The sequence below is a fragment of the Xyrauchen texanus genome, chromosome 40, assembly GCF_025860055.1.
Source record: "Xyrauchen texanus isolate HMW12.3.18 chromosome 40, RBS_HiC_50CHRs, whole genome shotgun sequence".
NCBI classification, from domain to species: Eukaryota; Metazoa; Chordata; class Actinopteri; order Cypriniformes; family Catostomidae; genus Xyrauchen; species Xyrauchen texanus.
In genome coordinates, this window is record NC_068315.1 from 23,799,970 (window position 1) to 23,813,000 (window position 13,031).

The following is a 13,031-nucleotide window of genomic DNA, read 5'->3' on the forward strand; positions in this document are numbered from 1 at the left end:
AATGCATTGTGGGTGCTCCACGCACTTTCTGATACTTACTAAAAAGATCTATACAAATCCAGAATTTGTCATCTGTATGTTTGGTGAATGTACATGGTAACTGCGGTATGGTGAGGTTGAGTGACAGCACATCCGCCTCGCTTGATCTCGTGGAGAGAGAGTGTGTCTGTCAAGTGTTACTGCAGAGTGAATGACAGTCCCATGCGATGTGTGTAATTTTCCACATAAAACACTTTCTCGTCCCATTATCCCAGTTTAATATGCAGAGACAGCTATAAGCAAGACATCTGTAGGTTGACTTCTGCAAAGAGTGTGGTTCTGTGGGACTATTGATACATTGCTCTGGATGTTTGAGCATCCTGACATAGCATCATTGGCTCAATGGTATGACTTGGGGTGGGGCTGCCTTTTATGTCTGATCAATGCGAAACAGATGGAGTGGTTGGCAAACCTGTTTGAAAACAGTAAATCTGTTTGCAATTTTGCCAGTAGTAGTGCAGCAATTACACTCTCCCCCCTTAAAAGTAGATCATCCAAGTTCTGTGTTTTACCTAATTTATCATACAAATGAGAATTTATCCTCCATTTTATTTTTGATTCCTCTTCTCAGATTAACATGTCTGTGTTGGCAGACCTGTCGAGGTTCGTAGACCTGACAGAACCCAGATTCTGCTTCGCTGTCATTGCTATCATTTTCAACCCTTTCTTCTGGAATGGGGTGAGTCAACATAGCAGTGTCTCTTCGAGGAAATGTTGCACCATGAGGTTCTTTTTTGAGTGATGTATGACTCTGGTTGTCTCTTTTTGTAAACTGTAATGCTGTTATGCGAGCTGGTCATTCTTACATAACATTCATAAAAATTACACTGATTTATGCTCCTGCAGTCTCAATTTAAAAAACATTCACAATGAACTCCCCAATCCAAAAAACTTGTTATTGAAATTAAGCTGCAAATATGATTCATTCAGAAATGACCACCTACATTTATGCATCAAAGCTGCCTAGTCGAGGTTTATCAACTTGGTCCATCCAGTCACAACAACTAACATTACAAGTGGACCTGAGGGAAACAATGATGCAAAATGTTTAGTATCACAGGTCAGGTTTAATGGATCTATAAGGTGTTTCTTGTTGTTTCTATTTTTGCATTTACATTTATCATTTCACTGACACTTAATTACAGTTTATGCATGTGATACATTTTCACAGTATGTGCATTGTATGAGAATTGAACCCATGATCATGATGACACATGATTATGATGACCAATACTGGAGTTATATTTTGGTCTTTTCTTACCCAAAATCGATTAGATGGCTTCCGAAGACATGGAGTAAATCACTGTAGTCATATGGATTACATTTATGCTGCATTTATGTGCTTTTAGGAGCTTTGAAAAAGTTGAGAGTGTAAAGAAATAAAAATAAAGTTATACAATTCTGTTAATATTCTTTTAATGTTGTGATTTGTGACCAGTCTTTATTGCGAAACCCTAATAATGGCAGTAAACAGTTTTTTTTTTTTTCCTTTTAATTTTTTTTTTACACTTTTTCTTATTCTTAGAAATATGTCAGAGGACCCCCATGGCTCCCCTTGGTAGTCCCCTGGGGGTTCTGGAGCACAGTTTGAAAAATCACTGGACAACAATATTTTAAGCTTCCTATACTTAATATTGACCAGTCCTCAATTACTGACATCAATTATGTACTCTTCTAAATGCTCTTTTTACACTTTTAGTATTTTCTTTTAACCTAGGGCAGTACATCTTCTCCATCTTTCTTCAAAACAGTCTCTTACCTACACATTTCCATTTGATTCACACCTTAAGCACCTTGTGTTTGCTATATAGATGAAATTGGGGTTTGTCCATTCGCATTAACATATTAGATCTCAGCATTTTCCCTTCCTCTTCCTACCGTCTTCCTCCACCATACTATCTGTGAGATGACATCATTATCAGTAAAAAATTAGTTATATCTCTATTGTGCAGGGCTGTCATTATGGATAATACAGATCTGTTTGGCATTGTGTGCTCGGGAACATAGAGGGACTTGACTAATCTTTAAGCTCCTTACTATCAGAATCACTCTCTCTGGGTGGCTTCTTTGTCCCTCTCCCAGGTGGCTCAGGTTTATAGTCAGGTTAGCTTCCTGTTGTTTTGTTGTCAGCACAAATGGTGTGTTGTCAGCACAAATTGGATCTAGGATCTGGTGCATGACATCTGGTTGGCATAGTGTAGAAATGGATACCCTTGATAGAGCATTCACCCTAAAATGAAAATGCTGTCATAATGCATATAGGCCTGTCAAGATAACAAATTTTGTTGGACGATACATTGTCCCAGAAATAATTGCGATAAACGAGATTATTGTCATTTTATGACCATTATATGCCACTGATGTAATGATAACATAATAGCATAATAATGCAAGTACACACTTTCAAAGAGCAATGAACTTTTAATTCTAAAGAATATTCAGACATTGGAATTGGAATGTCAAAAAAAGTCGAGAAGGCCCCTCTCCATCTCCAACTGTTTTTGTTCCCAGCTCGGAAAACTGGATGGGATGGTTTTGTTTTAGATTCACTTTTAAGTTAGTAGTATTGCCATTTTTCGTTGCCCCTGTTTTTAAACAAAGTCGACATACTGACATGTTCACGTTAATGGGCTCTCCTCTCTCGTTCAGCTTAAAGCCAAAATGTTCCCACACCGGAGCTGTGGAATTCGGCTTTGAAACCAAGTTCATTTGGACTTATACTTCCTAACTTTCTGGATGAAATTAAGCAGTCGTGTTGAAAAACACATAATCTTCACCTGTCACGGTCTGCTCTGTGTGTGTGTGGAGGAGCTGCCTCAGCCCTGCCTCTGACACAGAGAGCAGACGAGAGGACAGAAGCAGCACGACTGGCTAAAATGTTGATTACTTTCATTCTTATGTAAACAAACATGAATGTAAACCCAATGGGCAATATCGAGGTCAGCAAGGTCATGTCCATATATTGTACGATAAGTCGGTAACATACTGTAATTATAGTGACAAACCTAAATGCATACAGTATGTTCTTGTGTGACGAAATGACAAAAAAAAAAGAATTATTCATTGATTTACTAAAAAGTGTATTTTCAACCGATGAATTAGAAATGACTTAAAAGGGATAGTTTATTTTTACAAACAAATATAAATTCTGTTATCAAGAACTTATCTTGGGTATGTCAGGAAGGTTTATAGGTGGATGCTGTTACAGCTAAGATGAGAAAGGTCAGCAGGGTCGTGTATTTCATAGATGCGAGCTTGCAAATGGTGCCCTTTGTTTGACGCTCATCAGGTTCATCTACAGTATACACCAAATGCTGCGCACACACATTAAACACATACTCACTCAGACACTCTTACATCCACTTACTCATGGCCCATTGGGCAAGCTTTCAATGAAAACTGATTACCAGACAGACCTTTTTCCCAAAGCACTACCCACATACGTCTGCAATAATTTTTAGATTTTCTTTTATGTTTTACTCTCCCTGCTTTCATGCTGTATTTTATGTGCCCACCATTTAGTGTGTAGACCTTTTAAAGTCGTTTAAATGTTTGTTTGTTTTTTTTGTTTTTTGCTACCTTCATATGCTCTCAGGCAAACATAAGGGTATCTTAAAATAAAAAATACTGGGGAGAAAGTTCATTCAATTACAAGAAAACTTGTAAGACCACGTTGGAGCTACTTTTCACTGGCTGTGATTATAATAAAGACAAAGAAAAGGAAATATATAAAAATATATATATATTTTTTTAATAATAACAGTTATTGGGTGCTATTCAAACTAGATTTTACATTTCATTCATGGCCTTGGACAATGCTGTGATGTTTATAGTGGTTGCTAGGGCTTTGCTCTGTGGTTGCTGAGGTGTTCTGGGGGGTTGCTAGGATGTTCTGGCTGGTTGCTAGTTGATTACTTACTGGCCAATGTCAATATAGCCCTTGTGCAAGTCTCTATGACATTCTGGTCACTAGAAATGGCTTGTGTTCCTCATTCAATGAAAGTCTGAGGGATTTTTTTGCTTGTTTTAAGTCTATTCCCAGCAAACACAGTACATTCTGTCACCGGTTATTCATACTTTCGTTAAAGTGACATTCATTAATGATAAAGCTGTGACAATATCTTGATAAAGTTCCATATATTACAATCTTGGCTAATGTTCAACCATAGTGTACGTGTCCTCAAAATGCATTGCTAAATAATCCCATTGAGAACGTTAAAGCAACATGATACACTGGGGCCGGTTTAATTATGAAACTTCTTAGGATCAGTTATAAGTGTGGCAGCGGGGGCGTGGTCAAGCGCTCGTCCGGGAGAGAAAAGCGGTAAGGGCGCTCACACCTGAGCTAAAATGATGACTAACACCTGTCTCTAATTTCAGCAACAGGAGGAGAGCGGCATAAAAGGGCAGCAGTGACGGAGCATGGGAGCGACAACCCATCCAAGAAAAAAACCCAGAACCAGAGAGAGATCGTTAGCGGACATGTCCGTCATGTGTGTTTGTGTTGTCTTTTAAGTTTTCCATTAAACTATGATTTATATCGTCAAGCCGGTTCTCACCTCCTCCTTTTGTAGTTCGGAAACCTCTGTGAGTTGGCGTGGGGAGAGGTGGTCTCCACAAGGAACCGGGGCGTTAGGATTGCGGGCTTTGTTTACCTCCGGACCGAGCTCCGCCCTCTCCGGAACTACCGTTGCCAACGTCACAGAGGCTGCCTCTTCCCTCCACAATTTCAGGAGGTTTAGGTGATATATTTGACGCGCGCCCCCTCTATCGGTACGTTTAACCTCATAATCGAGATCCCCAACTCGTCGTGTGACCACAAAGGGTCCTTGCCACTTGGCGAGTAATTTCGAGCTCGATGTTGGGAGTAGTACAAGTACTTTATCTCCCGGGTTTCGGCACCAATGTAAAACAGTTAAAGGATGGGAAAGGAGGAGGCGAGAACCGGCTTGACGATATAAATCATAGTTTAATGGAAAACTTAAAAGACAACACAAACACACATGACGGACATGTCCGCTAACGATCTCTCTCTGGTTCTGGGTTTTTTTCTTGGATGGGTTGTCGCTCCCATGCTCCGTCACTGCTGCCCTTTTATGCCGCTCTCCTCATGTTACTGAAATTAGAGACAGGTGTTAGTCATCATTTTAGCTCAGGTGTGAGCGCCCTTACCGCTTTTCTCTCCCGGACGGGCGCTTGACCACGCCCCCGCTGCCACAATAAGTTTATAAGAACGTTCTTAAGTACAATTCTTGATTTTTGTTTTAAGATGTTCTCAAATATTTTCTTAAGAAAAAAAGGACAGGCTTTGACATTGTCTGATCATACTAGCTTGCTCATGGAGTTGCCTTGTCTAATAGCCAAACAACAAATGTAATACTTCAACACAATAGAAAGTACGAAACTACCCATCATAGGATAATTTACTTGCTGGAAACATTTTGATAACTTTTAATTTGACATGGAAGAAAAGAAACAAATATGTCTTCAGTAGGAAAAAGGAAAAAGTTCTCCTTGGGAAGCTTGATAATTAGTCTATTACATGCCGGAAAGAATGAGGCGGGTAAATAGGAAAAGGTGGCAGAGGCTGTCTCCCCTGTGGCCATCTCAGATAGGGATGTGGATTGGGGGTAAAAAGAAAGACTCAGCTTTCTGATGTTATAATTATGTTTCTATGAACTCTATAAATTGCGGAGGGAGTGCACTATGCAGCGTATCCATTTGAATTAGCATGATTGGTAGGCACATTAAGAAGCTTCAAAGCAACATTTATTGTTTTAATTTGGTTATAACATTTACATGGTCAACAAGCTGAATATAAAAATAACAAAACACAATGACGTGTTTTTGTCTAAAAATCTAATTTTTACCTAAACAGCCGATTATGACTAAGAACATGATAGAAAGCATCAACAAGCTAATTAATCATTTAGGATTTTAATACAACTGTGAGGCTAGCCTAACTTTAAGATATTATTTATGATGATTTTTAAGAAAATTATTTTGTCTGTCTAATAAGCATTTGCATACAAGCAGCCCCTGGGTGGCAGGCGACGTTGGACGAGTGACCCCACTAAAGGATATGCGTTTGAACTGATCACAGAACAAATAGCTTACCTGCTGGGCATGTGGTGGGCGACAAAGTGTTACATACCACAGTGCAGACTTTAGCCTCACCTCCCAGGATACCATGCCCACCACTTGAGGAGTGGGGAGGATGGTGTCCGATGGGGCGTTGGAAGTCTCGATTTCAAAACATCGAGAAAGGGCTTGATGTTTTTGGAGCCCGGATGATACGAGAGATTGAAATCAAAACAAGTGAAATATAATGCCCAGTGAGCCTGCCAAGAGTTAAGGTGTTTAGCACTACAGATACTCTAGGTACTCTAGGTACATGTGATCAGTCCAAACCATGAAATGAATCCTCTAACCAATGACACCACTCATCCAAGGCCAACCGGACAGCCAGTAATTCCTGTTTACCGACTTTGTAATTTCGTTTGGCCAGAGATAACTGGTGCGAAAAGAATGCACAAGGACGCACCTTTCCATCCGAGGGAAACAGATGAGAGATAACTGCTCATACACAGACCTCTGATGCATCCACCTCCACCACAAACTATAAAGAAGGGTCAGGGATAATTAAAATGGGTGCCGTGGAAAACTGCTCCTTGATTTTAGCAAATGCGGACTCTTCCCGCGGAGACCAACTAAAGTCAGATCGCGTGGAGTTAAGATCCATCAGAGGCATGGTGAGTTGGCTGTAGTTCCTTATAAATCTTAGATAAAAGTTAGCGAACCCCAGAAACCTCTGCAAAGACTTGTGAGTATCTGGGGTTGGCATCTCAGCGATGGCTTTAACCTTAGCTGGACGAAACGATCAACTCCAGAAATGGAACCGACTGTGCATGAAACCCGCACTTCTCTGCCTTGACAAACAGCCAATTCTCTAGCAGTTGCTGAAGAATCTGACTGATTTGCCACACATGGTCTTGCATATATTCTGGGAGAAGATCATAATATCGTCGAGATAAATAAAAACAAAATGATCGGCCATGTCTTGCAGCATGTCATTTACGAGCTCCTGGAAGACAGTGGGTGTGTTGACCAATCCGAAAGGCATGACCAAATATTCAAAGTGCACCTATGAGTGTTAAATGCCATCTTCCAATCATCCCCCAGCCTAACACGGACCAGAAGCATTCCATAAGTCCAACTTCATAATGATAGATTCTCCCTGCAAAAGTTCAAAAGCTGAGGACATCAGAGGCAGAGGGTAACTGTAATTCAGCCTTCAATAATATATGCAGGGTCTAAGCGTGCCGTCCTTCTACTATACGAAGAAGAAACCTGGCCTTGCGGGTGCAGATGAAACCGGCAGCTAAAGAATTGTTCATATACAAGTTCATGGCCTCCTTCTCGGGGGCTGAGAGCGAATACAACTTTCATTGAGGTGGAGAGGTGCCAGGGCGTAATACAATATTGCAGTAGTATGGGCGATGAGGAGGAAGGTTTGAGGCATGGGACAGGCTGACTACCGCCCTCAAGTAGTGATACTCCAGTGGAACTCCTGAAACAAAACACAAGACTGGACATGGGAGACAGTAGATATAAGTGTGTGAAGAACAGAAAGAGCTTCAAGACAAAACAGAGTTGGTTGTCCAATCAATGTGAGGGTTGTGTTACAAACCACAGGTGTCAAAGAACAACTGGGGTAGCTGGAGATTGTATGAGGAAGAATGACAGCTGTTCAGTGTGATTCCTGGAAATCATGGTAACAGGCTTGGTAGATTGGGTGATGACAGAGAGGGGTGTACCAACAAGCGTGTGTGCAGTTATTGGCTCGTCCATTCAGAATCTGGGAAGCCACCATTTTAGGGATAAGTCCTTGTTGATGAAATTTCCCTCAGAGCCGAGATTACGTTGCAGCTAATACCACTCTGCAAGAGAACCGAAAGGAGAGTGCGAAGGAAGAAGTCCACTGGCTTTGTCTAGGGGTGTTGCACTCGCCAGTATCCCGCTTGCTACTTACGAGCAGGGTATTTTAATGGACATGCAGCTGAGAGGTGACCAGACAGGCAGCAAGTGAAATAAGCCCTTGAGGAGGTGACTCTGCCCCTCTCTACGTGAAACTGGGAGCCTGTCCACCTGCATGTGTTCAGGAGAAGGATGAGGGTCAGGAGAATAGAGAGAAGAGTGGCTAGAGAGTGATTCGATGTGGAAATCAGCTTTTCCACATCGACCAAGCCTCCCGACCCTGAGGGGTGTGATCACAGTTGAAAATGCCTCATATGACGAGCAGCAGGCATGACGGTTTTCCCACATTGCCGTTCCACAAGGCTGGTTTTCCAGCCTTCCCAGAATGGAGCATGATAACACATGCAAACTTTATGGTTTTAGACGTAAAGGTAGAGGTCTGCATGGAAAAGAGTGAGCAGTGCGAGAGAGCCCTAACACCCGAGTATGGCTGGGGGAAGGATTTGCACATCGGATCTGCACGTTTAGGCGTGTGAAACCATCGAGGGGGAGGAGGTAAATTCTGAACTGGACTAGAATCAGGAGGGGGGTAGAGTTGTTGAACCAGCATAGTTAAATCCACGAGCTGCGAGGCCATAAATTATATTGCGTGATTCAATGTGGAAACCTGCTTTTGATGTTGACCAAGCAAAACCCATTGCTGAGACAGGGCAGAGCGAACAGCGGTCTCCTCCACTGGGTCCATAGCTGGCTGGTTTATTCTGTCACACTGGGGGAAAGACAGGACCCAAACGCAGAGGTAAAGCTCACAAGTCTTTAATTGGACAGTCAACACAAAAGCGCTTCATCGCCAGTTCGGTCGAGTTCAGTGAGGAAGCCACTGGGGCAGGATATTGTGTTCGTCAGTGTGTATTGCTGTGGTGGTCCGGACAATCCATTGAAGGGTGGTGTGGTGCGAAGCAGAGCCCAGAACAAGTCTCCCGACATGTGGGCAGAATCCAAGGAATCCTCCTCGAGCACAATCACCAGGCAATTGAGATCTTATGGGCAAACACCACTCGGAGACAAAACAACCATAATAAACCAGCAAACATACAGGGAACACAGAATGGATAAATTACAGTGTGCAATCAGAGGAAGACAGGTGGAGTGTGTGAGAAACCCATTACTGTAATCAATGCCTCTAATCGACGTTCTCATGGAAACGGCGATTACGCTCGAAGACTCCACCTGTGATACACGAAGGGGAGAGAAAAACAAACAACAGAATGAACCTGAAAATGCCAGAGCCATGACACGTTTTGTAGACATTCATATAATCTTTCATCTTTGTGAATGAATTATGTTTTAATGGGCACAAGACAGATTTGTCTTAGAAGTTAAAACCATTATCTGACTAGAGCAGCGTACAAAGATAATCGGAGTTCTGCGTGTGAGCCTCACTTTGATCTGTAATGGCTGACTTCCAGTGAACAAATGCTTAGGCAATGGTAAGCACTATAAATCTACTTTTATTTATGGTCGTTTTACATAGAGATTTGCACATCTAACATTAAATGTAACTTAAGAGGTGTAATGGTTTGTATTTTTTTAGTTTTCCAAAATTCATTTAGTAATTAAATGCCCTGTTTGGTTAATTTGTGAATAACCAGTCTTCCAAGAGGAAGTTTATTACTTTATTAACTAGATTGGTTACATTTGCTATAATTTGATTGTAATTTTACATCAAGTATACCAGGGACATTTCTTCATTTGGCCATTTACTCTTAAGATTCCTTATAAAGTTCCTTTGTAAATAAATACTGTAATTTACTAAATGTGTTTTGTGGTTAAAAATATTTTCTATGCTGATATTGACTGATTTGTTAATTTAGTAAAGTAAAATATATTTGGAAGCTAAAAACAATAAAATGTAAAATAAAATGAAGCTTTAGAACTTAATGTGAGCCCTGGTTATCTGCAGGGAAGGTGGTTTTGAAAACATTTTACTTAATATTTACATTGTCATTTAGCAGATTTAGAAAATGGCGAACATTTGCAATTAGTCATATGAAAACCAACAATATCTGCATTCATCACACTGCCTAGTTCTGGAGTAGTATAGAAGTATATATATATATATATATATATATATATATATATATATATATATATATATATATATATATAATATGTATTTACCACATGCAACCCCGCATCCACCTGTGTGGACTGTATGTTTTGTCTTTGCTATACACTATGCATAATTTAATCTTGTAGCAGATTGACATAGATTACTGGGGTGCCAAACAGATGATTTAATCTGCTAAACAATTTTGAGTCATTCAGTCAACCCTACATAGGAGTAACTAATTCAGGGTAAAATGAACCCTACAAAGGCTAAAAGGTGAAATATGAATAAAATAGCAAGACAAATTCTTAAATTGCACTGAAATGTTTGTAAGAAAATGAAGAATAATCAATAACAAAAAGTTTTTTAGAGGGAGAAGAGAAACAACATTTAAGCCAATAAGTCACTTCAAACCATGTGATTTTGATTCTCTCAAATATTCAGCTCATGATTTGGTTCATTTAAATGAAAACAATGAAAATTCACAGATCAGTTCTCTTAGTTATTCAGTCATTCAAATCAGACTCCTAAAACAGACAGTTCAAACTAGGTTCACTTGCAATTCAAATTAACAGTTCGGACTCGGTTCACTGTGATTCACTCAACAGTTCACTGTTCGCTTTACAAGTCAACATGCAGTTCATAAGTTAGTTCACAATGTAGACAAGCATTTAATGATTCGGTAAGTCCATGATTCAACAAGCATGTCAAAAATCAGTTCTACAGTCAATCAAGCAGACACACAGTTCATAAATGAGTGAGTCAGAGATTCAAAGAAGCAATTTAAAAAATCAGTTCACCATGCATACATGCTGTTCATGAGCTGTTAACTTTTTCAAACAAACCTAGTTCTAGTTCATGATTTGCTTTAGATAAACCAAAATGATGCAACTTCAACCATAAGACCATAAAGAAACAGCTAAATACTTGTTTGTCCCATCAAGTCAGTCACTGATGCAGTCATCTAGTGCTTGAAACGCTTGAGCTTTTTCATTTGACAGTCCAGTGAGCTGACTCCCTCAGACAGCATCCATGCATTAAAATCTAGTAGGCTAGTACTGAAGAAAAATTGTTTGGCAACCGAGCTGAATATACAGCACATTTGGTTTATTTTCTTTTAACAAGGGATTCCACAGCAAAGCACACAGCAATTTTACTGGGCTTAACTTCCTGCATCTTATAAGAAGAGCGCTTCCATAGCAATTCCTTCTGGGAGTTTGTAACAGACACACACTAGATGCAGCCATTTTGGATACATATAGTAGGGCTGTCGAGTTAACGCGTTAATAACGCAAGATTAATTATACAAAAAATAACGCGTTAAAATAATTAACGCATTTAATCGCATGCTTGTAGTACCGCCTGTATACTCCAGAGGGCAGTTTGTGAAATTTCAGCTGTGTGAGCAACACACAGTTTATACAGTGGAGAAAACAACACAGATATGCGTTACTAAGGGTTCAAATGCGAACTAAGGGATCTCAATATGTGTTTAAAGACGGAGTATTAAACTATATTTAACTTGATACAATGACCTAAACATTTTATTTTTAAAGCTTGTCCACTTCGCGTATCTCGACCAGGTTCAGCCACAGATGTCATTCCTGAACCACAAGAGTGGCCATCGCGTGCCCGAGTGACGTCATCCTACAGGCCTTGGAGGGGAGCACAGGGCGACCCTGCCTGTTGGCGGCATTCTCGGGGCACAGGTGGATCGCAACCGCTCAGTCTACCTGGGGGACCACCGTGTACCCGTGGGCTGCTCCGCCGTCGAGGGTAGTGAGAGCGGATGAGCAAGGCTTTGTGACGGGTGGAGAAGGGTGTCCTCCACAAACTCGTCAGCTCATCATGCACTTCCGGGAAGAAGCGGTTGTGAGCGGCGCGCAGACCCAAGGATCGTCAAGCCACGAAGACTGTGGGGAGGATGGAGGGTTCCAGTCCAGCCCCACGCTGGCGGCGGCCCAGGCAAGCATGTCAGACATCTGGGCGTCAGCCTCAAACTGGGCGTGCTGACATGAATGCGGCAGCCCAGTCGAGCCATCCGTGTCAGACGCCGAACCGCTCTCCGATGCAGCGGCGAGCTCATCCAGCTCGGGGGCTCAAGAGGATAGGTAGGCTGGCCGTGAGGTGAGCCGCTGTTTCCTCAAGCCCGGACCCAGATCGGGAAGAAGGAACGACGCAGGGGGCGGCTGGAGTTGCGTTCCTTCTGTTGAAGGAATGCCGTGACCACAACGTTGCCATGTTCATGTTCTCGCAGTGAGAACATGAGCCATCCACAAACACTGCCTCGGTGTGATCGCAGCCCAGACACACGAGACAGCGCCTTTGGCCATCAGAAGCGGAGAGCACTCTACCGCATCCAGGAACTACACAGGGGCGGAAAGGCATCTTTATAAAGATGCGTCCTGAAAAGGATGTTCAACGCCAGCTGTGTTATTGCTCTTTTAGAGAAATTACTATTTTAGAGAAAATCAACTCTTTTTGTTGCGCTGTCGAAGCAGAGAAGGGAGAAAGCCGCTGATATGCGCCGTAGATCCAACAGCAATCGCTCAGAGATGAGAGGAACAGCGTGTGACTCGCAGCTCGCTGCATACACAACAATCGGCTCCGAAGAAAATTTCTGAATGAAACAGATGCATTTCCCCTCCTTTATACCCGCATGTCCGGGGGCGGGACATGCAAATTCTGTCTGCCAATTTTTCATTGGCCTTTTCTCATAGATCAGAGATGCAAAAGGCACTCAAAAGAGACCCCTAGTGTCGCTTCTTCGACACAACGTCGAAGTGAGCGACAGACGGGGAATAATAGATTTATCCAAAAATATTGCTTTTAGAAGCTTTATATGGTGTTAGGATGAAAAAAAGGTGCCTTTCGAACTGTTCTGAGACCAGTGCAAACAAACAGC

The 13,031-nt window shown here is 41.6% G+C and overlaps 1 protein-coding gene across 1 annotated transcript in view; it reads left to right on the top strand.

The window, feature by feature from the left end:
* The first annotated feature begins 533 nt into the window (after positions 1-533).
* Positions 534-13,031, top strand: part of LOC127633891 (phosphatidylethanolamine N-methyltransferase-like) — a 111,577-nt gene continuing 99,079 nt past the window's right edge. The window contains exon 1 of the mRNA XM_052113266.1: positions 534-718. Within this exon, the coding sequence (XP_051969226.1) occupies positions 617-718 (102 nt within the window). The 5' untranslated portion in view covers positions 534-616. The remainder of the gene's footprint in view (positions 719-13,031) is intronic.